The sequence below is a fragment of the Pogoniulus pusillus genome, chromosome 6 (assembly GCF_015220805.1).
Source record: "Pogoniulus pusillus isolate bPogPus1 chromosome 6, bPogPus1.pri, whole genome shotgun sequence".
Lineage (NCBI taxonomy): Eukaryota > Metazoa > Chordata > Aves > Piciformes > Lybiidae > Pogoniulus > Pogoniulus pusillus.
The window spans coordinates 37,047,151-37,074,409 of record NC_087269.1 but is presented as its reverse complement, the minus strand read 5'-3'; the positions used below and the strand labels follow the sequence as shown (position 1 = coordinate 37,074,409).

The window sequence follows — 27,259 nt, the reverse complement described above, 5'->3', positions numbered from 1 at the left end:
CCATGCACTGACAGCCCAGAAGCTAGCCATGTCCCACCTGCAGTCCCTGCAGCATGGGCAGCAGCTGGAAGTAAGGGATTCTGGAGATAGAGGATTTTGCCCCTCTATTGAGACCCCACCTGTAAGGCTGGAGTCAGCTCTGGAGTTCTCAGCACAGCAAAGACATGGACTTCTTGGAGCAGAGACAGAGGAGGCCACAGTAGTGATGGGAGGGCCAGAACCCCTCTACCACAAGGAGAAAGGTCAGCCTGCAGAAGAGAAAGGTCCAAGGAGACCTTATTGTTCAATTTGAAGTAACCTTAGTGTTTGATTAGATGCAAGGAAGAATTTTTTTCACTGTGAGGATGGTGAGACACTAGAACAGGTTGCTAAGAGGCTGCAGATGCCCTCTCACATTGAAGTTTTCAAGGCCAGGTTGGATGGTCGAGTGGCAGGTGTCTAGTCTAGTGTAAGGTATTCTAACCCCTTGCCATGGGCAGGGACAAGGTGATATTTTAAAGGCTCCTTCTGACACAAACCATTCGATGACCTAGGATACTACAGCATAAAAAAAATCTCCTCCAAATATGTATACTCAAACTATGCTACTCAGGTTTTAAAAGTATGTTTTGTGTGAAGCTAACATGTGAACTTCTAAAATAGTATTTTATTTTTTTTTCAATGTACAGGTTTGAGGGGCAGTTAAGAATTATACATTATACAGTGAACCAGGCTACAGTTTTGAATGTGACAGACATATTGGGTAACATTGAGGTCTTACAGTTGAGATGGCAATACACAAAAGAAAGGAAACAGTTAAGTTTTATTGTTCTGGTGTTCTTTAAAGTGAAGAGGATCTTGTTTATGACCAAAGTAGTACTGAGGAGGGGGAAAAAAAAAAATTTAAAATCGATGACATTTTTCCAAGGGGTTCAAACACACAGGAACAGCCTATTTTAGTATGATATAAAATACTGCAGTCCCCTTCTTTCCACTTTGGATCCTCAAAGTTAACGATCGAATGCTCTGTCAAAACTTCGTTTCTGGCCTCTGCTTCTGAACCTGCTTCTACCAGAGCCACCACGCCGCCCATTCCTGGAGCTTGAGAAGCTTCGGCTGTTTCCACCACCACCACCACCACCTCCTCCTCCTGCTCGTGGCGATTCCACTAACTCAGGTAATTCAGTCGCCACGCACAAACGCCACTGTTTGGAGTCTTCCCATCTTGCCTATCGAGAAGGCAAACAGAGCATGTTAGATTCTAGGATTGCAAGTACAGGGTATTTCATAATTCCTAAGGCAGCTCAATGGAAAAGGCAAAGTTATGAGCTAGTACAGGGGATTCAAGCTTCTATCTGAAGTGGTCAACACTGGTTTCACAATTTTAAGCATATGAGCTACAGCTGTCCAAGTCTACCTCCACTGTTGCTGAAGAGAATGGAAACCTAGCTCAGAGCTTTACAAACCAGCTTCATCAGTAAACTGCTTTCCCATGCTTCATTTATTAAGGAAGACCACAAAAACTACTACTGATCAAACATCCACATCCTGCCCTCAACTCCTCTAATCCAGAATCAAACATTGTTTTTGTTTTAGGGATGAATGAGTGCTAGGGCATGAGGGTATAGATACGCATTAAGGGAGAAATACCTGAAGGAAAGATTGGAAGTCTAGGGAATTTAGCCTGGAGGAGGCTCAGGGGTGACCTTATTGCTGTCTACAGCTACCTGAAGGGTGGTTGTAGCCAGGAGGAGATTGCTCTCTTCTCTCAGGTGGCCAGCACCAGAACGAGAGGACTCAGCCTCAAGCTACATCAGGGGAAACTTAGGCTCGAGGTGAGGAGAAAGTTCTTCACTGAGAGAGTCATTGGACACTGGAATGGGCTGCCCGGGGAGGTGGTGGAGTCGCCATCCCTGGAGCTGTTCAAGGCAGGATTGGACGTGGCACTTGGTGCCATGGTCTAGCCTTGAGCTCTGTGGTAAAGGGTTGGACTTGATGATCTATGAGGTCTCTTCCAACCTTGGTGATACTGTGAATTTTCGCAAACAAAAACCAGGAATTCACTTTTCCATTGAAAGAATTCTGAGTGAAATGAAAAATGGGGATTGTGTAGTGTAACAAAATTCACAACTCACAAAGACTAATCCAGCAGCAGTAACAAGGGGTGAATTGGTCACACCACCACTCTTCTCAGTGCAAGAGTTTCGAGCTACAGACTTTTGGTGGTAGGGAAATGCTTTAGTAAAGGAACATGGCATGCTTGTTCTGTTCTTCAGTTCTTTCAAAGCCAGTCTGTCTTCCAATAAGAGACAGAATATAGGCTATGAAGTATTTTCTGCCTAACCCTTTCCATTCAGTTTCATCTACAGTCTGCTGTAGCCAGAAATTTCAGTGAACATACCTCTATGTCCTTTTGGTCTGCTGCAGGAATATCAAAGCACACACCCTAAAAAAAATAAGAGAGCAACTTATGCATACAAGTCTAGCCTTTTAATGGACTGCAACTGAAAAGAGCAGCCTACAAAACTATGTCCTAGAACAGACAGGTTTACATTTCAAAGTGGTTTTTAACAGAGATTGAACACTGAAAGTTGCATCAATAATTCTCAAAACACCAATACTTGTACTTCCTTAATGTTTTTATCAGAAGAAAAGCATGTAGTATATGGCTTCTGTAGTGGAAACTGGGTATGAGTGAAATATGCATGGCAATTTAGGCATGTGAAAGCACCAGAAAAATAAAACAGTAGAATAAGGCATATGAGAATGGCACATGTGTTGACAGCACATGAATTAAGTTACCTAGATCACAGCATCTCTCTGCACAGATTCAAGTATATTGAAAAACAAAAAATAGACCCAGAAAAACACAAAAATGGAGCAAAATAGCAATGCCTAAACAACAAAAAAAAAAAAAATTCCAGAATGCAGGACAGAAGCATTCCTTGTCCTCTGTGTCACCACAAACAATGCTGAACTCAATTAGTGACATATCCTTGTATTAGTGAAAGTGCATACAAATTGTGAGACGGAGTGAGAGGAAGCCCTTTTGTTTAAAATAACTGTCTCTCTCAGGGAGCTTTGCTGTAGTTGTTGTGACATTAAGAAGGCAACCCAAAAATTAACTTCTTGATCTTTCTTCTTCAGGTACCAAAAATGATGGCCATGCTTGATCAGAACTGATTGTCCTAAGAAATCTTGCTCTGTATTTAGTCATTAAGGCACAGGTAGTACAGTTTGTACCTCTCCCCTTCTTTTGCTGTCCCCACAGCCATGCTATATACTGCATTAACCAATTCAGTGGAGCAGAGAGACCTGAGCCTCTGAGAAGCTTATGTCCTAAGAGAACAGTGAGGCACAGCATTCTGTCAGAATCATGTCCTTAACAGAGCCTCGACTGGGGTAAGAGACTAAATATTTCCCCTAACAACTGCAGAGAAAAGGCTACAACCAAAAGAAATCAACAGCAAAGCCACAAAAAAGCTTACCATTTTTCCCTTGAGGAAACACATTCTGTTCACCTTCCGATCAACATCTTCACCCAGCAGTTCTCGCAATCTTCGCCAAGCAAAGCTCATATTGTTTATTTCTTCTGAGCAGCGCAATATCATGGTAACAAATCCCTAAAGAAGAATAAAATAGGGCATGCTCCATTCTGTCAAGGGAATGAACTTCAGAACATCTATCAAGACACGAGAACCCTGCTTAATTTACATTTTATAAGGTAAGTTTTCAAGTGGATACAGGAGAGCAAGAATATTTATAGCCACAATATTTTTTTATTTAAGCTAAATTATTAGTTCCTATAAATAAAACCATAAGGAGGCAATTAATTGTCTATTCAAACAACACAAGTGTGCTGGATTTTTCTGATTCCAAACATCAGGCCATAGACTCTTACCACATCCGAGTTCAGCAGGGAACGCTGTTCAATGGAAGTAGCGCCTGAAATATGGGCTAGGGCTGCTGCCAGAGCATTAACTGGTCCCTTTTCTTGTATTAAGAACTGAGCAGATTCTTTGAAATACTCAATAGCAGTCTGAGGAACAGAATCCAGACACCTAAATAAAGCAAAATAAAAAGAAATATACACTAGTGTTTACTAGGGTCTGGAATAGAAGGAGAACAGCAGTCTAAGTCTTTAATAGCTATGAGTCAAGAGACACTGCAAGGAGCAATCCAAGCAGCCCTTCTGAACTTAGAAGACAGGAAAATGCAACAGGGACTTGAGTCACCAGACAAACCTGATGGCATCTTTGCTGGAAGCCTTTATTATATCTGTTGCAGTAGGAACACCAACACGCTTGAACATAATGCCCTGAAATTCAAAGAGCAAAATACAGCTAAATAACTCAGTTCTAAAGAAACAGTAGTTGGTTCCAACAAGACAAGCATGCAAATCTATCGTTTTTCTTATTATTTTATCTTTTTAAATTCTACTTGCTAGTAGAAATTACAAGGTTAAGCTTACAGGGAAATGGGTAGCACTTAAGAGCCTTCTATGTACCAGGTGACCTTAAATTGAAATAAATAGAGACCATTTTGGCAGATTCCAGAGATAAAAAAAGTTTTACATATTCTAAATTATTTACTTAAATCTAAGTATGAGTTACACAGCCTTTCTAAATGTAAGTCTTGAGTTTTGCGAGCCGGGACTAAACCTCCTTATCCCAACTAAATCCTTCATTACCAAGAAAACTATATGTAGCAGGTCACAAAGTGCAAAAAAAAACAGAAGTAACAGTTCTCAATAAAGCTACACATTTTCAGCTCTGTGGTGGTTTGGGAGTTTCCCCCACCATGAGATTCACCAGACTAACTCAGCCAGCTGGAAATTAAGGATGAAGCTGTATTTTACAGTGTGGCACATTTTTACAAGCTGCACAATATATATGCAGATATTTACAACTATATGCAAGTTAAAAGTAATACAGAAACTGGAAACCCCTCCCGAACTGAACTGCCCAGGAGGGCTCTGAACTAATTCCCCTTGTCCTTCCCACCCTCTCCTTTGTCTCAGAAGGCTTATGTGCAGAAGTGAGATGCAAAAAGCTGACTAGAGGTTAGAATGAGAATGATTATATCAGCCTACACAGATTCAAGCACAGACAGTTAACAGGGCAAACAGCAGCTAGAGACTGAGAAACTTTGTTATTGTTTCTTGGGTTTATATCTCTAAGCAAACTCAAATGAGTGATACACACATCACTAGTATTTTCTTTTCATAGCAAATGTTCTAATTTCTCTCATTAGAATATTCGAGTTAGCCTCAAACCAGCACAAAATCGCAGATCAGATGACAAGCCAAACTGAATCCTGCTTTTTCTCACTTCCCCAGGTACAATCGTACTGGCATTTGCTGAAAAATGCCACCAAACGGACATGAGACTACAGTGCGCTTCCTGCTCCACAGTAACAGATGGCACACCCAAAGGCTGCAAGGTAACTGAACCTCAGCTAGGTGCTTCAGAAGCTACATTCTGAAACCAAACTGTTGAACAAAACGTGACATGCTACCCTAAGACATGACATTTGACAGAAGAAAACTGTACTTTACCGCTTTTTGTTCCACGTATCTTAACTGATATTCTTCTTTTCGCTGATAAAAGCAGATACAGATCCCAGTCCGTCCAGCTCGACCTGTGCGTCCAGAGCGGTGGATATAGGACTCCACATCCTTCCAAAAAATTGCTTTATGACTTATTTGTTATTTAATCAATTCATTGCGTTCACCTAACTCAGGTGTTATGACAGCTAAGCTTGAGCAATACACACTAACTGCATCAGAGAGCTAAAAATGTTGTTTCACTACAGTCAAACAAATCAGTTTTTTCCAGAACCCTCTAAAATCACAGTTTAAAAAGCAGAACCATGAGCATGGGTCAATGAAGTCATGTTCTGGCATCACCACAGAGAATATGAGAAAACATTTTGTGTATGCCTCTATACCAGTCACCCTCCTGCAAATCAACTTGAGCATAGTTACTGAGATATTAACATCAAATTCACTGAAAATAATCTTCTTACTTTTACACCCTCTTAACTTCAGCGAGCTTCTCAATGTTGAGGTCTCCTCCTCATATGCACCCCTACTTAGGGAATTGTTCTTACAAGGCAAAAAGCCTTTCTTTACTTCCCAATGCTGCCAGATTTGCAATCATCATACACGGGCCTTGAAAGGAGAGGCTTTGTACGGCCTTAAAAGAATGCATTTTAAAGAGACTGTCTTTAAACATGCTAGGGACTGACATACTCTGAAAAGATCCTCTAAGAAACTACTTCTATATAGAGGGACATTTCTTGTCCTTAACTGCAACGCTGATAAACTCTGGTGAATACCATTATCTGACAGCATACAATACTTGAAAACAAGACTACAGGTTATGACAAGATACCCAGCGTAACAATCTCCTACCTTTGGTGGTGAACTTTGCACAACCAGGTCAACTTCAGGAATATCTAAACCACGGGCAGCAACATTGGTTGCAACCAGAACTTTAAAAGTACCGTTTCTAAAACCTTTCAGGGTAATTTCCCTTTGTTTCTGAGGAATGTCACCATGCAATGACTGGCAATCCTGAAAAAAACAGCATAATCACAAGATTGTATCAAAACTCCAGACAGTGCTTCATTTTATGGTTAGTTTTGAATACAGTACCTTGGTATTTGACAGACACCATATGGCAATATCCAGAACTGAGTTATCAGTTTGTGTTTTTGTTGTCTTAGAATATTTACTACATAATTGTTATTCATATACCTTAAAAATCTTTACCAAAGGTAAGAAAAAAGAATGATAGCATGTCTCTTATCTCTGCTGTGACTTATGGGAATAACTGTGCCCTAACCTGCCACCTATACAAGGCTCAGCTGTCTCAAATAGTCTTTGGCAATTCTCAGACCATCTTAGTATTCATTTAGCCACCATTTCCAGATAGTGTTGCTTTTCAATCCTTCTCAATATATTTCATTTCTCCCACCGCCAATTAAAGCATTAAAATATAAGTGGTCCTAAATAAAAACTCCAATGACCTACAGCTTCAAAGATAATTTTGTTTTAACCCAAACATTCTGAAAGTCTTTATCACAGCAGTAACAAGTATGAAGACCAAACATACAAAAATTGTTTTTCTCTTCCACATTTCACATGTAAATACAGAACTACTTGTAAAAATACTAACACGGTGCTCAAAAACCTTGCTCTTTATGTTCAAAACCCGAGACAGTTTTAGACTAATGTCAGCTGGTACATGAAATAAGCATGTATTCTGTTTGAAAATATTCATATGCAAAGCCAGAAACATCTAATTTTTATCTCTTACTTGCCAAGCTCAGTTCTGCCTTGCCTACACAAGATTTAGTATCACTAACACCACCACAACGTGGAATAAGCTTAGCTGCATGCTTAAGTTTGACTGTTCCTGAGGTCACCTAGGAGCAGAGGAGAAATACTCCTGAACACAGCGGTGGCTGATGAAAAAGCTTATCCCTCTGAGAACATAATGCTGAACCATTTTCTAGATGTAACTTAATCCATCTTCTCAGTGAAAACAGAGCTGTAGGTGCTGTAGTACCACCACCAAAACCAAGCATGCATTGCAAGTGTCACTACACATCATGAACATTGCACCACTGCACCAATGAGTTATTTTCCACCAGAGCTGGAATGTGCTCACTGCACAAACCTCAGCAGTACACTAGAGATCATTTGCAAGTGATGGCAGAATGAATTACGTGTATACCTCTTTAAACTCATCATAACAGCTAATGAACATCTTAATGAAAATACAAACACAGCCTCTGTTATGTTACAGCTCTGAACCCCAGCTGCCCCCTCCCAACACTAATTCACATCAGCACTGCAGCTCAGTAACTGCTATTCCATTACCAGGATCTGCTATCCTAGTAGCTCATCGAGTCTAATTCCACTTTTTAATCCAAGACAGTCCTCTCTAGAGAAAAAATAATTCACAAGTGCTTCATTTAATCTCAGTGAGAACTCTTACGGAAGAAATGCCATGTTAGCCCAGTATTTGTTAGTGCAGCCTAGTCCTGAAGTCCTTAATGCTGTAAACTTCCAGTCAGTTTACTTTTTTTTTCTTCCCAGCAGTTGAGAAACTATATGACTGCCTGGAAAAAACTGACTTACCCCCTCTCTGAAAGTCTCTCTTTAAAATTTCTGCAGCATAGGCTTGGTATCAGCATAGGGTTGATATAACTCTGACAGGTGCTGTTACTTAATACAGATTAGTAAATACCTGTTTGATTGAAGCATTCAGAGCCAGTTCATTTGCCTCCTTTTTGGTCTCACAAAAGACAATGGTTCTCCCATGGCTGCCACTGTAGACCTGAATGACATCTCCAATAACAGCAGCTCTCTGAGACCAGTGACATTCTATTGCCAAATGCTACGAAAAAGAATTCCAGTGTTTAGCTTGCATAAAACCACAAGATTGGTTGAACTCAATGATTCTAAAGGTCTTTTCTGCCCTTAGTGATTCTATGATTCCAAGATTCTTTCTTAGTATCTTTGAAGATGAAAAATCCAGTAATGCTGAAGAATTACACACAGTTTCCTGATGGGCAAAACACGGTAACTCATGTTCCTAGAACATGCAAAATCCATAAGGCTCTTATATCCACCACAATTAGTCTAATAGTTATTGAAGTAATTACAGTAAGAGTTAAAAAAATAAGAGCAAGAAAAGAAAAAGCAAGAGATGTCAATCATTTCTCTAGAGAACAGTTTGGGGTGAAAGACTTTGTCATAGTTCTATCAAAACAATTTTCAACATCACTAGGTGCCTTGTAATGTAACTTAGGATGGGATGACCACTTGTGGCATAAAGGAAGAGGCCTAAACCCATTCCACATCAGACAGATTACTCACTTCTACTGTTGTAGCAGCCTTTTGAGTTCTTTTCCCAATAAGGTCAATCTGTTCATATTTAGACTTCATGTATTTCTTAGCCACATCATACACCCAATGTGGGCAAGTTGCAGAAAACAGTAGCGTCTGGGGATTGTCTTCTGAATCTGAAGATACAGAACAACATTTCACCAACCTCCCATCTTTCAGATGTAAACAAGTTGATTACATGGGTTACTAAAAACCTGAGGTCAACTGTCAATATATAAAACAAAGAAGGCAGTTCTGCTTTTTTTAATTTATGCATTACTAACATCTGGATAAAAAACACACAGGAAAAAATAATTGTCAATATTAGGAAAGAAGTTACTATGACCAAAAGTCCAGTCTATATTCAAGCTGTGAAAGTGGTAAAAAAAGCTTCTCCTAATTCCTTTTAACATTAAGAAATCCAAGTGCAACTTATACATAGGGATCTGTAAGTAACTTTGACACCTAGGTAATGGATTTTAAGCTTTGCAGAAGTCCTGTAAGCAATTTCCACTTACACCACACTTCCTCATGTACATTTCTACTAATATTTAGTATTTTATAATCTTTAAACAAAGCCACCTGGCAACTTTCAGCAAATACACCTGAAATTTAGCAGACTGAGTTATTACTACTATGTTTTTATCCATTTGTTTAAATATTGAGATTACCCTTCTTGTATGCAACACGTAAAATATCTTCCACTTGCTCAGCAAATCCCATGTCCAGCATCTGGTCAACTTCATCAAGAACAACATGTTTCACCTTGGTAAGGTCCAGCTTGCCATTCTGAAGATGGTCTTTGATTCGACCAGGTGTTCCAACCAAAATGTCAATGCCATTTCTCATGAGATCAACTGACAGACAGGAAAGAGCAGAAAAGATAGGAGTGAACTAGGGAGCATATGCTACACTAGAAGCACAGGGTAGCTAAAAAGTAACACAAGAACTTCTTAAACCATTCATAAATACTCTCCTTACAAATCTAAGTGACAATAAATAATGCACAGGAGGAGAATACTTGGGTAGGGGAAAGAAGTCCCAGAACTAACTAGGTAGACTACTATTTCTAAAGACAAAAAAAGATTTCCAGCCTTCCTTCCCTCTCCTCATGATGTAAATAAAGCGGCGAACAACATTTGGATTTTAACATACTTTGGGAATAATTACACTTCCCAAATTGTCTACCTTAATTGGAACCTTAAAAAAAAAAAACCCAACCCATAATTCCTTATTTATCTGATTATCTGAATTAACTGAAATCACTTCTTTCCTTAAGTTCTGCAAGGCAAAAAACCCCATCCCTAATACGTGAAAACAAGCTAGTTATTCCTACTCTATTTGCTTTGTTTACAGCCATCACAATAAACTATCTTGTCAGAATAATGAAACACTTCTCCATTTTACAGATCCTCTAGGTATCACACTAAAAAAAGCACCACACCCACTTATCACAGCTAAATATTTTTTGAAGTAAAAAGTTTACAGGAACCTAAACTGAAATACTTTGTACACACACAGAGTATGTATACACGTGAGAAGACAAGGAACATCAAAAATATAATCAAGAGCTACAGGTATTTCTCACAATAAGAAGGCAGATTCCTATCTAGTGATTTCCCCATGAACTCTCCAGTTTCTGAGATAAAAGTGTATGTATGGAAGGTCCCAGCCACATTCCTGAAATATATCAGTCAATCAACATTTTAATTATTAATGATGTCACTTACTTTGTCCATTATATGGAGTTCCTCCATAAAAACAAGCTACTGTTAGTTTTCTTGTGATGTCCTTAAAATCTTTGGCAACCTGGTTTGCCAGCTCTCTTGTTGGACAAAGAACTAGTACCTAGATAAAAGAAAGACCAACACATACTCCCTCAGCACAGCTTCCACCAAGAAACAGTTAAGACTTTGTATCAGTAGTTAAAGTCTGACTATTCACAATTGAAAAAAAAAAGAAACTGGTTTAAACAGTCATCTAAGCAAAGATTACATAAACACAAGTCTCTTGTAACAACACCCTTAATCTCCTTCATCAGAAAATTATTTAGGACAAGCTTTTCAAATGAGATAGACTAAAGGTACTAAGATTTTATTTTGAGCCTTGAACAGATGAGCTACAAGTTTTCTTCTATGTGTGTACTTGCTTAGTACAAGACTGAAGGATTTGTGTAACAAAAGGTGCTGTGCTCAATAATGCCTTATGGTGCTGTACATAGGTGCAAGAAGAGCCATCAACCATCTCTCAGCTTCCCTGTGACTCAGGGAAACTTCTGTTCAATGTGGTTCTGGAGCTTGTGCCAATATCCCTGCAAAAGCAACCCAAAATCCATCCTCTCTTCCAATATACAGGATTCACTACCGGAAATCTAAGAAATGTATATAAATATTTAAGGGCTGGGTATCAGGGAAGGAAGGCACAGCCTCTTCTCACTTGTGCCCTGTGACAGGACAAGGGGCAATGGATGTAAACTACAGCACAGGAAGTTCCATCTCAACATGAGGAAGAACTTCTTTACTGTAAGGGTCGTAGAGCACTGGAGAAGGCTCTCCAGAGAGGCAGTGTCTCCTCTGAAGATTTTCAAGACTCATCTGGACGTGCTCCTGTGAGACCTCCACTAGATTATGCAGTCCTGCTCTGGCAGGGGTTTTGGACTTAGAAGATCCCCAGAGGTCCTTTCCAACCCCTAACATCCTGTGATCCTGTGACAGACAAGGTACTAAGTAGGAGTATTAACTAACAAAGTTTAATGTGTGACTGCAGCACTCTTCTCAACCCTGGCATCAGTGGCTTGACAAAAGGAACCTTAGACGTCCTTATCCTATTACTTATTTAAACATAAAAATATGTTACAGAAAGAAAGTAGTGTACAACAGTTGAGTGAGGCCTCAAATCCTTAACACTCACAACTCCCTCAAAGAAAGCTTTCCCTTTTCTGCAAGACTGCTAAATCCAGACCAGCATTCTCAGGCAGACAGGATGGGCAAATGCAAATAAAATAGCTAGCACCAGTTCTGGAATGAGTTTCAGGTAATCTACAGCATGAGTGACAAGACGAAATCAACTGACACACACAAAAAAATTCACTGTTACTGAGGATAAGATAGGCTTTATCCTATTAGTTTCAGAGGGCATCACAAAAAACCACAATTGGTAAAAAGGACCTAGATGGTGTTCCATTGCAGAATGCAGACAGCTCACAATGAATCTGTATTCTCTGGAGCAGAAGCTTCAGCACCTGGAAGTGGTCCTATGCAAAACTAAACCTATTTTTAAAACCTGCTGTCCTTTACAAAGTTAAAGAAGTATGTTTAAGCAGACTGCTTTTATGATGCAGAAAAAGTCACTAATCCTTTACTTATTTGGGAGAAAAGCCAAACATTCAGTAACCACTAGTCCAGAACAGGTAAGGTGACTGGACAAAATTAAACAGGAACATGTCAAATACCTATAGTTTTGGTTTCCCTGTACACAGAAGAAGAAATTGACTAGTGGATTGAGCTGTTTGGCTCTTTAGTCAGAGTATGAGGCAACACAGAACGCAGGCAAAAGCTAACAAAAACAACTTTCAAAGAATCTTTAACGGGTATTACCTTACCCCTGCAGAAACTTGAAGAACCTTTCCAGCAGGTCAAAACTAGCAATCACTCCTAACATAAGACAAAACAAAGTCAGCACCCTAACCAGGCATAGCTACCTTTGGTGAACGGCCTCTTCTTCTTTCCTGTGAGTCTCCCTGAAGCTTTTCAATTAAAGGAATTGCAAAAGAGAACGTCTTCCCTGTTCCAGTTCGTGCCTGAGCAATTACATCTTTGCCAGAATATACTGGGTTGAAGGTCTTCACTTGCACGGGGAACAGGTAGGTCACTCCTCGAGCTGTGACAATTTCAACAGACTACCTTAGTAAGACCATTTTACAAGTGTTCATTCATTCTCTTCAGAGAATGTTACCCCAAGTAGACCTTTCATCAGCTTGGAAATCATGACTGTGTCACCACCTCCCCCAATTTATTTAATTACACAGGTCATCTGTCAACACTCTGGGCCTGTCTATTTGATTCTCTAGCTGGGACAGATGAAGTTACTATCCTTTAATCAAAGTCCTAAGTACTGTGACTTTATTTATGTAATGTGCCACATTTATCTAAGAAAATCTCTTCCTATGAAATGAAACACATAAAACCTACTTCTTTTAGTTCATACTAAGTGGTTAACAAACTAACATCAGAGACAGTAAATATAAATGGTTTTCCTTCACTCACACTGAAATTTTAATTGAAAAACTCTCACCCCCCCCTCTTTTTTTTGATTACATAATTTAAAATTCTACTGTAAAAGCCAAACTGGGCAATACTGCAAACAAACAAACAAAAAAGTCTTTTCTCAAAGATGTATTTAGGGCAGGCAATCAAAATGCCTCTGTATATTACACAAAAGAAGAGCACATCCACAACACTCACTGAATATACTAAGCATAAAAACACAAGACAGATAATTTACTTCCTGTGGTCACAACATGCCAAGAGATTTACCTTGAAGAAGCTGAACAGTCCCTTTGGAAATTGCAAAATTGGAGAATGCACCCTCTTTCTGTTCTTCAGTCATCTCCTGTTAGGTAAATAATAAATCAGGTAACATTCCATATATAAATATATCATATGACATCAGAAAATTCAAGATAATGGCACAGGCGCTGATGTCATACCCAAGGGCCAAACTTTCAGTGACACTATCACAGCTGCAGCTAGAGTGCCACCTTTGGTGTATGTACAATCATATTTCAAAGTGAGTTAAAAGAGATCTGAAATTTTACATTCTTTTGTACCTAATGACATAACCCTGTAAATGCAAACCAACCAAATTAAAACTCTGAAACCTCTTAATGACATTTTCACATTCTATTTGAAATGATTGCCTTTTAGCAATTGGTATAACAGATTATGTTGCAATACCCAAGAATCAGGCTTACTATCTAGTCTACTTCTTACTTCCCAACTAAAATAACACAGTAATTCACGGATAAATGGAACCCAAAAGAATAACATTGTAACATAGAGCATGAAATATACTCACTGAGCAATTCATCACTTCCACATGTTTTAACACTACAGTGACTAAAATAAAAAGCTAGAGGAAAGAATGCTAACCCTGGAAATCATGCTAACCCTGGAAATCATGCTAACCCTGGAAATCCTGTGTGCTTTGTGAAGTAAGAAACAAACAGGAAAAAAAAAGGTAAAAAAAAAAACTAAACAAGTAATAGCAGAACACAGAGGTATAAAGACTTTTCAAAACAAATTTTAGGGACAACAAGATGTGTTTCCCTTCAAAACCCCCACTTATTCATGTCAAGTAATTTTAAAGGAACTAAATTAAACAGAAATAGACGTAACATTCTTGCAGAAAGGCTTACATAATTAAGAAACATCACATGAACAGCTACTGTTCAGTAAGATATACAAAAACATATTAATACTTCTATTGTTTCTCTGGCCAAATGTCTATTTCACTTGAGATGCATTTGAAATATCCAAAAGAAACCACTTAAACTATATTTGTGGCAATTAGAGTTACATCTAACGATGCCAACCAGTACAGGTTGGGAGGTGATCTGCTAGAGAGCAGCCCTGTGGAGAGAGACCTGGGAGTCCTGGTGGATAAACAAGTTAACCATGGGACAGCAATATGCCCTTGTGGACAAGAAGGCCAATGGGATCTTGGGATGCATTAAGAAGAGTATGTCCAACAGATAAAGAGAGGTTCTCCTCTCCCTCTACTCTGCCCTAGAGAGACCTCATCTTTAATACTGCATTCAGTTTTGGGCTCCCCAGTTTAAGAGAGACAGAGATCTGCTGGATAGAGTCCAATGAAGAGTTACAAGGATGATTAGGGGACTGGAGGGCATGCCTCATGAGGAGAGGCTGAAGGACTTGGGAGCTTTTAGTCTGGAGAAGACTTACAGAAAGCTCTTCTCACTTGCTCCCTGTGATAGGACAAAGAGTAATGGGTGTAAGTTGCAGCACAAGAGGTTCCGCCTCAACACAAGGGGGAACTTCTTTACTGTAAGGGTCACAGAGCACTGGAACAGGCTTCCCAGAGAAGCTGTGGAGTCTCCTGCCGTGGAGACTTTCAAGGCCTGTCTGGATGTGTTCCTCTGTGATCTGAGATAGATTGTGCGGTCCTGCTCTGACACAGGGTATTTGGACTTGATAATCTCCTTGGGTACCTTCCAACCCCTAATATCCTGTGACCCTGTGATCATATTAAAGTAACATCTCATTGTAGCTACCAAGATACTGGTAATGAAACAATGGTGCACTGACTTAGAACTTCAGAACCTTCAGAACCAAAAGTTTTGCAAATGAGCAAGAGAAGGGACAGTTCACATAGCTTTAAACCTAAGCATTTTTAGCAGTCTTTCCACTAACTGGGAGAAAGAGAGAAAATAAAGACAATCTCGCCTAAATTTAATGTTGCTGCAATGCAGGAGTCAATACCTGAAAAATATCACAATAAGCAAGTCCTTAGTTTTACCTGCTCTTGCTCACTGTCTCCCTCACCACTTGAGGTTTCACTAGAATTACTGTGTCGCTTTTTGTGGGAGGATTTAATGCTTGAGGAAGACAATCTCGTGTTCTCTGGGCTTTCTTCTCTTGCATCACCGTTTTGTTTAATTCTGCTCTTTGATTTCTTGAGCTTTGGGGAAACAGGCTCATCGTCTGACTGCTCACTTTCCTCCGTCTCAGCCTTTCTCTTCCGAGATTTCTCGTGGCGTTTAGATTTCTTCTCCTTTTTCTCCTTCTAATAAAGCACAGTTCAAGTAGTTAAATAAAGGACAGGATCCGAGCGACCCAAACCAGAGAAGACACTGCAGAACAGTTAAAACTAAAAGCTTACGTCCCTGTTATTAATGAGGGGGGTGGCACGAAGCAGCAGATCCCACCCCACGGCAGCGCAGATGCCGCCCACAGGCACTTCCCAGAGGACGGCCCGGCATTTTCCCGACCCGGGCCATCATCTTCGGCGCACTTCCCCCGTACCGTGCACCCCGAAGCGCTCCCCGGGTCACTACACGGCAAGGACGGCCCCACGCCCGCTCTGGCCGGCCAAGCACCAACACCCACGGCGGCAGGGCCGCCCCGACACGAGGCCGAGCCCGTTCCCCGCCGACGCCGCAGCAGGCCCCGCCACCGCGCACGTGGCCAGCCCGGTCCGCCCCGCGCCCGCCGTACCGCGCAGACCCGCCCCGGCCCACGGCAGCGGGGCGAGGCAGCCACGGAAAGACCCACCGGACACGAGCCTCGGCGTGCAGGCGAAGCAGCGCGGCGTGGTCGGGCCGGGCCGGGCCGTAGCCACCCACGGAAGCTTATAGACCCCTCCCCGATACCTTACGCCGCCGGCGGCTGCTCTCCTGAGATGATTCTGTCTCCATGGGGCACTCGGAATCCGACTCGGCCTCGCTGCTGGCGCTAAACCGGGTGGCTTCAGGCATCTCCGCTCACCGCCACCACGCCACGCTGCTGCCGACCGCTCCGTGACAGAAGCAGGCCCCACCCCTTGCCCCGGCGGAGCGCGGTGGGGCTGCGCCGCTCGGCCGCCGCTCGGCAGCCAATAGCTTGTCGGACTACAAGGTCCAGCGCGCCTCGGCTCCGGACTACATTACCCAGCGCGCCTCGGCGCACCGCCTCCGTGCCGCACCACACCTCCCGTCGCGCCTCGGCGTGCAGCCTCCGTGCCGCACCACACCTCCCGTCGCGCCTCGGCGTGCCGCCTCCGCCGGACTCTATCACCCAGCGTGCCCCGCGCCCGCCAGGAGGGACAGGGGCGCCTGGGCGGTGTCCGCCATGACAGGCCAGAGAGGCGGTGGGTAGCGGCCTCGGGGCTGACGGGGCAGTGGCGCCTAAGGCCTCATCCGCCTGCTGTTTCGGCGGGAATCTCCTCGAACCGTACCCGCGCCGGAGCCGTAAAGCACTGGCAGAGGGTTTTTAAGAAAACGGAAAAGGTGCTGACAGAGCGGCAGCGTGGGGCGCTGAGAGCAGCAAGGTGCTGGGAGAAGGCTGAGGGAAAAGTCGTGGTACGGGCCCTGAACCTTGGTACGGGCCCTGGGCCGAGGCAGATGGGATTAAGGGCTGCAGGCTCAGCCACCGCCAGCGCCGTTTCTTCTTTTTGGTTTTTATTTGCTGCCAGAGACACCTTTTCTAAATGAAATCTCCAACTGCTGATTAGAACTTCAGCCTTCTGTCTCCATAACTACCAAAGACAAGTTCTCAGTAGGGAAAGAGCATACCGCAGTAAGAGTATGGACAAGTGCCTCAACAAGACTTAAAAGGGCCACAGTGAAATGTGTACGCTTCACTTACAACTACAGGAAGAAATCAGATCAGGAAGTCAAGATTAGTCTTATTAAAGCTGTAAAATGATCCTGGTGGCTGTGATGATGTTGATTCCTGAAGGAAAGGCAGCCCAGAGCAGAGCAGGGGCACACTGGAAGGGTTTTCCTCCAAACAACACCACCGACCCTACCTGTTGTCTGCTACACCAACACATTTTCACTTGCAAAACCAGAATCCTCTTTGCAAGATAGAAACATACCAGGCAGATTCAGGAGGATGCTGAGATGTCTTCAGGACACAGAGATCCTGGGAATGCCAAGAATTTTTGGTAGTACCTGTGTAGCAAGGTGTGTGCCAATCTTGGTTTACATTGTTTTCTGATACGACTTTCAAGAGTTGCAGCATAAGATGGTCCTGTCCAACTGATGCAGTTCCTATTAGAGCAACACATGCCCTTTTGAGGTTAGTGGAGTGATCTGAATGCAGTCTATTACTTCTCATTTTTATTACTGGAGAAATGTAAAAAATCATTCTAAAGAGCAACTATAGAATACTATAGTCAAACGTTGTGGTTTAGAGACAGCCTCCAAGATGTTATTCATTGCATTTACACTATGGTTACAAAGGGAAAGTTTACAAAGCACAGTATAAAAATCATCATGTATTTGTGACCACAGTTAGCTGAAGCAAGGAATTTCATTGCAATTTTCCTTCTGCTTTGTCCTCTTTATACTCTCAGAATTTGTCAGGAAGCTTCTTGTCAGTTCATCTGAAATACTACAATTATTACACATTCTAAAAATTAACTGAGTTGCCTTAGCTTCTGGTGCCACAGATGACAATACAATCAAAGTGAACATTTGAAATACAGTTTGCTAAAGAGTGTCCCACAGATTTCAAAGAAACCCACACCAGAACTGCCTCATAAAATGTACTGTGTGATTTGTTCCTCCATACATAGATATCTAACTAAAACTAAAACTCAAATGGTTAAGTTTCATAATTTGTGATGTTACTAAAAGATCTATTTTTCCCTCACAGCATTTTGCATTTTTGCTAATTTAGTTAGGAGTTTTATAGGTATTATTGACATGCAACAGAGTAAAAAAAATGTTTCCTACCAATTTGGTTTCAATTTAGTTTTTTTTTCAAGTATAGTTACCCTATGTGATGTACACATTTTCCTGTCTGTTGTCAGCAAGTCAGGTGGTATTTTTATACTTTAAGTTTTGATTGAGCACCTCCTTAAAGTTCTTCTTAGTCTTCACCTACATCTGGGGAAAGTGTGACAATGTCTGTAATGTCACATGCATCTGAACCTGTCTGCTAACAGGAGTTTGTCAATCATCACGTTTAACACTGAGTTTATCAATTGCCATATTTCTTAGCATTTCTGCACTTAGCCATTTCCATCTGCAAGGCAGAACTCAAATATTTTCTTGCAAATTGATGCAAAATATGAATATAAACAGCAACATTTGTACAGCTGATTTAGGGGTAGTACTCATATAAAATTACATGGCAGAATTGGCCTGTATCAAAAGCAGAGTGGCCAGTAGATCAGGAGAGGTGATTTTACCACTTCTGCTCTGCTCTGGTAAGACCTCACCTGGAGGACTATGTCCAGCTCTAGGACCCTTATCACAAAGAGGACACAGATCAGAAAGTATCTGTGTGGGTCCAAAGGAAGGCCATGAAGATGATCAGTGGTCTGGAGCACCTCCCCTGCAAGGACAGGCTGTGAGAATTTGGGCTCATTAGCCTGGAGAAGAGAAGGCTCCAGGGAGACCTTGGAGTAGCCTTCAAGTGCCTGAAGAGGGCCGGAGAGGACATGTTTACAAAAGCTTTTGGTGATAGGAGAAGAGGTAATGGTTTAAAACCACAGAAGGGTAGATTTGGATTGGACATTTGAAAGGAGTTCTTTACTATGAGGGTGGTGGAACACCCCCTCAGGGGGAAGGTGGAGGCCCCACCCTTGGAGACATTCAAGGTCAGGTTTGATGAGGAGCTGAGCAACCTGATCTAGTAGACATTGTCCCTGCTTACTGCAGAAAGGTTGAACTAAATGACCTTTAAAGGTCTCTTCCAACCCTATACATTCTAAGATTATATGATTCTATGATTTACAGCAATATTTCTGACTAGCTGTGATTATTAATTTGAAGATAGAGCATCCAACATGTGTTTTCTTACCTTGGGGAGTCAATTCCACTGTCTCCTGTAATGCTGTGGTTTTCCATCCCTTCTGGGTGCTTCTGTCCTGGTGTCACAGTGCAAGCATCCTTAACAAATAGATCTTTCCCCAGAAGGTTTCTTGCTTGTTCAGCCTGTGAGCCCAAAACACAGCAAGCTACTACTGTGCCCATCTCATAGGCGAAGTTCTGCAAAGCATCAGCATCTGAGTCAGCCTCATTAGCTGGGCAGAAATCTGCTGCAGCTGGAGCCATCATACAGTTATTCAGGCCAGTTTCTAATTCCTTTCTGTGACCTGTTGGAAGAACTTGACTGCACAAACGACTTCTTTCTGGGAAGTCTGTGTTTGGATGCTCTTTTGAGCCATTTATTGATTCTGCAAAACTAACACTTTCCTTACAAACATGTTCTCCTGAGACATCTTTACTTACAGTTGTGTTGTGCTGGGCAGGGTAAGTATTAACCTTACAGTTTTTTAGGTACAGCCTTTGCACAGCTGCACTGCTGTCTCTTGTAGTTGAAAGAGCATGGCCAGGAGGCAGGTGACATAGTTCAAAATTGTCATCCAGATGTAATGAGTTACAGATGTTACCATCCTGTGCTTTTTGGTACAGAAGATGACAGTTGTCAGTAAATCCTTCACTTTCCAGCTTCACTGATCGTGGATGGCTGGCACAGTCATATTTAAATACAAGTTCACTCTTTTCATCAGTCTTTTGTCTGTATTTCTTACCTTTTTTTCTTACCATGTTAACTTTGGCAGTATAATTTGAAAGACAGACATTTTTAAATTCTTTTGCTGTCTGATCTACTAACTCACATACAGCATCAGCTTTGCTCCTGCAACACTCATCTTTCGAATGTAATGAAACTTGTGCATCTTCTTTGCATACACTCTCATCTTCAGCGTAGGAGCAAGGGGATTTTATAGCGTCCTCTGGATCATTTTGGACTTTTCTCCTGTAGATGTTTTCTTCAGAAATATTACTCTCCAGAAAGCATTTACTTTTATTATCTGTTTGCAAAATACTGCCTTGGGGATAATTGAAGTTTCCACGTAAACTGTCTATCCTTAGTTGGAGGGAAGACCTGCTAGGGTGGAGTAGTACATTGTGCTTAGCTATGTAAGTCTGCTTTTCCATAGCCAGCTCTTCATTTTTGTAGTCAAAGATTTTGGGGGAGTTCAAGGACTGTGGCTTTTGAAAAGCCCTTTCTTGCTTTCGAGTCCTGGACTTGATCTGTTTGTTAGCAATGCTTTTGTATCCCTTTGCATGAAAGCTGTGTCTTCGTGACAGACCCTGAAAAGGGTTCTTGATTTGTTTTTTATATATGACATGGGATTCCACTGCTATGTTGGATGGCTCTTGATTTCTGATAGGCAGTGAAGGGTTCTCTTCCAGTTTTGCACTTTCGGATGTTAGCTCATGGATATGAGGTTTCCTGTTGCTTCTGCTAATGTGCTTCTCTTTCTTTGATTTGTTTTTACAGGTGTGTTTTGATGGTTTACTTTCCATCTTTGGACTATAATCCTCTGAAGGATGCTTTTGCCTGCGTATTGATGCTTCAGCCAAGGTACCATCACTAGTATATTTTTTCTGCTCCTCAAATTTCTGCATTAATATTGTGTGTTTAATCAAATTGTCAATTGTAAGGGTAGGGTTAATATGCTTGATGATTTCATGTTCAATATCACGTGGAATATTATCTAAGTCCTCTTCATCCCTGACTGGCCACTCCTTAGGTGGAAACTGGGCTGAAAAAGTGGAGTACACCTTCTTCATTTTTTCTTTTTTAGAAGCACTTCTCCAGAAAAGGCCAAGGCCAAACCTTTTGCTTTTCAGTTTCTCTTTCACAGATGTCAGGGATCTGATTGTGTCCCAGGAATGTTTTTCAGCAGATGTGGCGATTCCTTGAGTTTGAATGGAAGGCTTAAGTTCATTGCAGCCTTTCCTCCCTCTTCCATTAGGTTCATGGTTCATTAGGTGCCATTGTTTTACACCAAGCATATTCTGGTCGGGGAAACAATAGCAGGATCTGTAATGAGACACTGCAGAAACATTTTCTTTCATCAGGTCTGCACAGCACTCAAAGTTTACCAGGTAAATGATGGAAGGTGATGAACAGCAACAACTCTTCTCCAATGGGGGGACCTCTCTCTTGTCTTCTATGGTGTCACTTGGGATAAAGTATGTGCTGGGAGTCACAATGAAGTATCCTTCTCCTGTATGATAGATTTTTCTTTCTTTAATTAGAGTGCCAAGAATCTTATGTAAGGTTTTGTGGGAGGGAAGCGTAATGCCTGTGACAGAGATAAAGATATTTCAAATCAGAAATAAGTTTTCAAATAAAATGGGAGCTGACGAAGAAATAACTTTCTTACAGCAGATCTGGAAGTCACTGAACGTAAAACATCCAATGTGTTTAGTTCACGGGGTTTCAAAAGAGGTTTGAAGCTGGAAAGTTTGATCACCTCAGACAGGATCTTTTTCAAATACATCAACACTTTGCTGAACTTACAGAGCCAGCAATTGTTACTGCATTCAACTTTCTCCTCCCTATGCTTCCGGCAGAACAGAAACAGCCCCATTCTGCAGCAGTGTCTTCACTTGGACCAGCGCAGGCTACAGCCCTGACTCAGGGAGAGCCCTTTCGGGCCACCCAGACGAGGGCAGCATAGAAACATCAACCAGCCGAGGGCTCTGGGAGGTTTTACGGATCAGTAACACCCATTTTAACTATGCCACGGCCGTTCTTCACGGATAAGGAAGGTGGTAATGACCAGCTGGTTGTCCCTGTAGCACTGCTGCGATGGAGCTTTGCATGTTCTGCTTCGAATAGGAAGGGTGTTCTCTTTGTGTCTGTCAGGGTATGATATTCATGACAGAAACCTTTTACCAGGTACAAACCAAACAGTATCTTGTTCAAAGCATTTCCCTTTTGGCAGGTTGTTTAGCCGTGGCTTTTATCACTCGCTCTGAAGCTTGTGGTATAATTTTGTCAGATGACAATTGCTATTGAAGTTAACCTCACTGAGACTGGTCTCAGCTATTGGTTTTCCCTCGAGTGTCACATTCCCAAACTCTTTAATCAAATGGCATCTGATGTATCTGCCCACAGGAATGAAAACTTAGCAAGAAATATGTTCTCTCACCAAAAACTCATAGAGTGCTACTTCTGGGTGACTTTAAAACACTACCTTATGATTGTCTCAGTGCACATATAGACTACATCATGTTCCTGGCAGAATTTTAAGCCAGTTTATTGGGGTGCATTAAAGTTTGTCCTACTAGTGAAAAGGCCTACCTGATTGACCTGTAAGGTTAGCAGAGCTATAAGCTTAAGAAGACTGGAAAGCAGCAAGTCAGCCGCAAAGAAAACAACCTCCTGCAGAGGGCCATAACGAGCCTTTGCAAAATCTCACAGGCACACACACATAATGGAGATCTAGGGGAAACTGAACGCTTCTCAAATTTAACTAAAACATAGTGTTTAAGGGAAGTGGCTGCTACCCCTTCAGAAGAGAAGAATTTAAGTCACTCGCTTTCAAGAAAGAAAAGGCTGGAATTTGTGCAAACAAGCATGAATTTGAGGCCAGTTATGGTTTTTTGTTAGCAAAACCAACTCTTAACTCCAACCCAGTGCCTTTGCCATCAGTGTCAGCTGTGTTCCTGTCTCTGAAAGGACTCTGATCTGACACACGGAAGACTTTATGCTGTTTCATATCTGCCAACTAAATACCTCATCTATGCTTTCCCACTCAGTAGAAAGGGCATTCACTCACAGAATCATGAAATTGTAGGGGTTGGAAGAGATCTCTGGTGATTGGCTAGTCCAGCCCCCCTGCCAGAGCAGTTTCACCTATAGGGCCAGTTGCCTAGGATGGCATCCAGGTGGGCTTTGAATGTCTCCAGAGATTAAGACTCCACCACCTTTCTGGGCAGCCTGTTTCAGTGCTCTGCCACTCTGGTCGTCAAGTCCCTTCTCACGTTTAGGTGGAACCTTCTATCTTCAAATTTGTGCCTGTTACCTCTGTCACTGGGCACCACTGAAAAAAGACTGGCCCTATCCTCCTGATACACGTCCTTTAAGTATTTTTAAGCACTGATGAGATTCCCCACACACACTCTTCTCTTTTCCAGGTTTAAAAGCACCAAGTCCCTCAGCCTTTCTTTGTCTAGTTTTCTAATCATCTTCATAGCCTTTTGCTGTATCCTCTCAAGCAGTTCCCTATCCTTGAACTGGGAAGCTCAGAACTGGAGCCAGTACTCCAGATGAGGCCTCACCAGGGCAGGATGCTGTTGCACTCTGTTCCCTCTTAGTGTCAAAGCAGCAGTGTAAAATCTCACAGGTTCTCATGGGTTGGTGAGGGTATGGACATTCGTGTGTTTTACCCATTACCTGTTCATTTAGATTCTTTTACATTGCCAGCTGTGCTTTTAAACATTCGGTGATTACTTGCCCATTAACATAAACTCAACCTTGATGAGACAGTGACTATAAAAGGATGAAGAAGTGAACACATTACCTGGATAGTTTTTGTCTAACTGCTCCATTAAAGCTTCCTGCGTGACTACCACATGGTTTGCATTCATGTCCAATATGGTACGGCATATTCCTTCTGCTAGGGGAACGGAGTGTGACTGTGAGAGAGGGTTCATCGGAGCAGGGCTCACATCACCTGTAGTCCAGGATGGGAAAAATAAACTTGGATGTATTCATTTTTTCTAATAGCTGTGATAGGCTTTCACTACCAAATTCTTGTGTTGACCTAGAACAAGCACCTTGTTCTCAGCTGATCTTCTTTAGCAAATGACTGAAATATTTTTCAGAGAAGGAAATTTGCTCTAGCACTCTCCAAATGCCTTCATAACAAAGGAAACAGAAGGTTACTTTTAAGCACTTTAGTTTGTTTAGTATTAAATACCATCTTAAAGCACATTTAGCTTCATAAACAAGGGATCAGAGAGAGAAAATTATGTCTGATGACTGCTGACTTTTTGAGTGACTGTTTCCATATGAAAACATGCAGAAGTATTTCTCTAACCTAAAGAAAAAGGTCAACACCCAACGATCTAATTACAAAGTCTTTTCACCGAGTCAAAATACAAGTTAAACCAAGACCAACAACAGGCTTTCCCCCTTGTCTAGCACACAAATTTTAACAAAAATGGTTAAAAATCCACTTTCAGACCAAGGGCTAGAACTAGATTATCTACTAGTAATGCACAGAAGGCAAAAACTCCTGATGCAGTTGCATGCATTTTCTAGACTACGTCACCATCTCTCCCGGTGAGAGACAGTAATATTGTCCCCGTTCCACATGATGAAAGCAGAAGCTTGGAGGGGCTAAGAGCGTGGCTTAGCACCCTCAGTAACTCTGTAGCCCCAGTTCAGGGGCCTGAAAAGGGTCTTAGTCCTTTGCCTCAACTCCCTCGTCCATAAAACACAAAGATAAACACTGCCCTTTTCCCTTCACAAGATGAGCAATTAAGGGCAAACTTTCAACATGGTACCAGTGAATGATGTAGAAAAACATGAAAGAAGCATTTTCCCCGGAAGCTGATCGCAAAGCACAAAGTAGGTACTCACATGAAGTCTGTTCGTACAGCAAGACAATGACTGCATACACCTTCTCAGCCCGATGGTCTGTTTCCACTGCCTGCTAGTGTCCTGTGCTTCTCTGTTCTGTGTTGCAGAGAAAGCCCCCGGGTATCCTCAGCTGCCAACGCAAGCAGAAGCGACTCGTTGTTACTGCACACACAGACGCACACACAAACAAACAAACAAACCAACCCCCACAACAAACTAAACCAAACAAAACCCCCACACACAAACAAAAAACTCCACCACCCTATCGTTAAATGTTAACAGTAATTTTCTCGAAAGAAGGGACATTTTAGATGAAGTGATAGTCATATTTAACTCAAGTGCAATTGGATAGTCTGTTGGATGACTCTGTAACCCGATATTTATCCTTTAGGCAGAAAACTACAGCACAAACATTTATCTGAGTAAGTGAACTTAGCAACAGCCCTTTGAAGAGCTTAAATTGCTCTTGACCTTTGTTTTACAACTCCTGCGATGTTCAACAGAAAGCACTCCGAAAAAAAAGGTCCTGGCGTACAATTTCCTCAGTGCTGTTGCTAGGATATTGTTTGCAGGTGCAGAAACCATTGCAAGCTGCTTTTTGGATGAGAAAAGACCATCAGCATTCAGTGATTACTTTTGTGGATCACTTACTGTCTCAAGGCTCTTCTGTAAGCACACCATACTGCTGCCAATTTCACTGCTCCTGCAAAGCACCAGACTGCTAAGGAGTAAACCACCAACATTTGTTCTTCGTCTTTGTTGTTATTACGTTGCTATCATTGTCTGCATCTGCCTCTCAGTCGCAATTGCCATGTCTCCATTCAGGGAAGGCTCTTTCAGAATAATATTTAAAACAAAGTATCAAGCAAAATCCAGCTTGATACTGTAGGGAAAAAACCCCACCAACCAACCAAACCACTAAAACTGTGTGCAAATGCAAATCTATTTTAAATGGTTGATTCAAATCGATAGTACACAGATGTCAACAACACATACATTAAGTATCATTCCTCCTGACTGCAAAAAAAAGCAATAATTATATCATTGGAAGCACCGATAAACAATTTAGGAAAAAGCCCAGGCAGCCCCCTACAGTTGTCTCTCAATTTCTTACTAAAACCTTTGTGGATTCATTTTCCATAGCTAAGTAACTGCACTTCTGATGATCTCCGAAGTTTGAAGGAAATACATAGACGCTGCATCCCTTAGATTTGTATTATCCGTGCCTCATAGGCCTGTCATAGAATCATAGAATCAACCAGGTTGGAAGAGACCTCCAAGATCATCCAGTCCAACCTAGCACCCAGCCCTAACCAATCAACTAGACCATGGCACTAAGTGCCTCATCCAGTCTTTTCTTGAAGACCCCCAGGGACGGTGCCTCCACCACCTCCCTGGGCAGCCCATTCCAATGCCAATCACTCTCTCTGTGAAGAACTTCCTCCTAACATCCAGCCTACACCTACCCCGGCACAACTTGAGACTGTGTCCCCTTGTTCTATTGCTGGTTGCCTGGGAGAAGAGGCCACCCCCCACCTGGCTACAATGCCCCTTCAGGTAGTTGTAGACAGTAATAAGATCACCCCTGAGCCTCCTCTTCTCCAGGCTAAACAACCCCAGCTCCTTCAACCTCTCCTCATAAGATTTGTGCTCCAGGCCCCTCACCAGCTTTGTTGCCCTTCTCTAGACATGTTCCAGCACCTCAACAAAGCCACTAAAATGCCATGCTCATTAAAGGTTTTTGATATCCATCCCTTTACATTTCAAAAACCACTACAGAATCCCCCCCACCCCTTCCCTAGTCTAAATAAATCATCTGATGAAAATCATCTTTCTGGTTTCTTCATATTTTTATGAAGAACCTGCTCATGCCTATGTGCAAAGTACCTGTCAGCAGTCAAGGAACTCGGTTCAATCCTCTTGATGGTTTAAATACAGCACGGTTCCCATTCACACTCTGCAGCTCTTGCAGAATCACGTTTACCAATCCCAGTCTAGGCAGTTTGGCAGCACTCATGCACTCATGTATCATTATCCTTCAGTTTAGTTTACCTGTCTATTCAAACTCTGCTCGTTACCTGGACATCTGAAACCCAAGAGTACCCTTTTGGAGGATGTAACTACTACAGTGTGGGGAAAGTCACTGTAAGAAAAAGCCTCGGAGTATTCTGGACTAAGACAAAGTGATTTTCTTGCTTCATCTCTGACCTTTTTTCACTGAGTGGTAGGATTTTTGCATCTTCTGGCTCTAGGAATTACATAC

The 27,259-nt window shown here is 41.9% G+C and overlaps 2 protein-coding genes across 6 annotated transcripts; both read right to left on the bottom strand.

The window, feature by feature from the left end:
• Positions 1–626: 626 nt before the first annotated feature.
• LOC135176303 (nucleolar RNA helicase 2-like) lies at positions 627–16,457 on the bottom strand. Its single transcript, XM_064145273.1, has 15 exons — positions 16,269–16,457; positions 15,416–15,682; positions 13,414–13,489; positions 12,579–12,757; positions 10,609–10,726; positions 9,550–9,735; positions 8,870–9,015; positions 8,238–8,387; positions 6,395–6,556; positions 5,537–5,656; positions 4,224–4,297; positions 3,881–4,040; positions 3,468–3,602; positions 2,381–2,425; positions 627–1,208 (listed from the first exon to the last, which is right to left on the bottom strand). The coding sequence occupies exons 1-15, from the start codon at positions 16,371–16,373 to the stop codon at positions 990–992; spliced, it is 2,142 nt and encodes a 713-aa protein (XP_064001343.1). The 5' UTR covers positions 16,374–16,457; the 3' UTR covers positions 627–989.
• Positions 16,458–17,281: 824 nt separating this feature from the next.
• Positions 17,282–25,694, bottom strand: STOX1 (storkhead box 1). 5 transcript variants are annotated; one of them, XM_064145267.1, is made up of 5 exons: positions 25,648–25,694; positions 24,997–25,126; positions 23,933–24,085; positions 19,408–21,706; positions 17,282–17,648 (listed from the first exon to the last, which is right to left on the bottom strand). In XM_064145267.1, the coding sequence occupies exons 3-5, from the start codon at positions 24,063–24,065 to the stop codon at positions 17,483–17,485; spliced, it is 2,598 nt and encodes an 865-aa protein (XP_064001337.1). In that variant the 5' UTR covers positions 24,066–24,085; positions 24,997–25,126; positions 25,648–25,694; the 3' UTR covers positions 17,282–17,482. The 5 variants fall into 5 exon arrangements, with proteins under 5 accessions (XP_064001337.1, XP_064001338.1, XP_064001339.1 ...); XM_064145269.1 differs by lacking the exon at positions 17,282–17,648 and adding an exon at positions 17,696–17,991; XM_064145270.1 differs by lacking the exon at positions 17,282–17,648 and adding an exon at positions 17,899–18,939.
• Between the last annotated feature and the right edge of the window lie 1,565 nt (positions 25,695–27,259).

Bases quoted from the DNA above. Each gene is read 5' to 3' on its own strand.
- LOC135176303 (XM_064145273.1), bottom strand. From the start codon at position 16,373: ATGCCTGAAGCCACCCGGTTTAGCGCCAGCAGCGAGGCCGAGTCGGAT. The intron at 9,736-10,608 runs GTAAGTGACATC...CCTGTCTGTCAG, and splicing joins AACTCCATATAATGGACAAA to TTGATCTCATGAGAAATGGC. The intron at 3,603-3,880 runs GTAAGAGTCTAT...ATTCTTCTTTAG, and splicing joins CCCTGCTGAACTCGGATGTG to GGATTTGTTACCATGATATT.
- STOX1 (XM_064145267.1), bottom strand. From the start codon at position 24,065: ATGAACCCTCTCTCACAGTCACACTCCGTTCCCCTAGCAGAAGGAATA. The intron at 21,707-23,932 runs GTAATGTGTTCA...TCTCTGTCACAG, and splicing joins GTTAGACAAAAACTATCCAG to GCATTACGCTTCCCTCCCAC. The intron at 17,649-19,407 runs GTAAGAAAACAC...TTGCTCTAATAG, and splicing joins AGTGGAATTGACTCCCCAAG to GAACTGCATCAGTTGGACAG.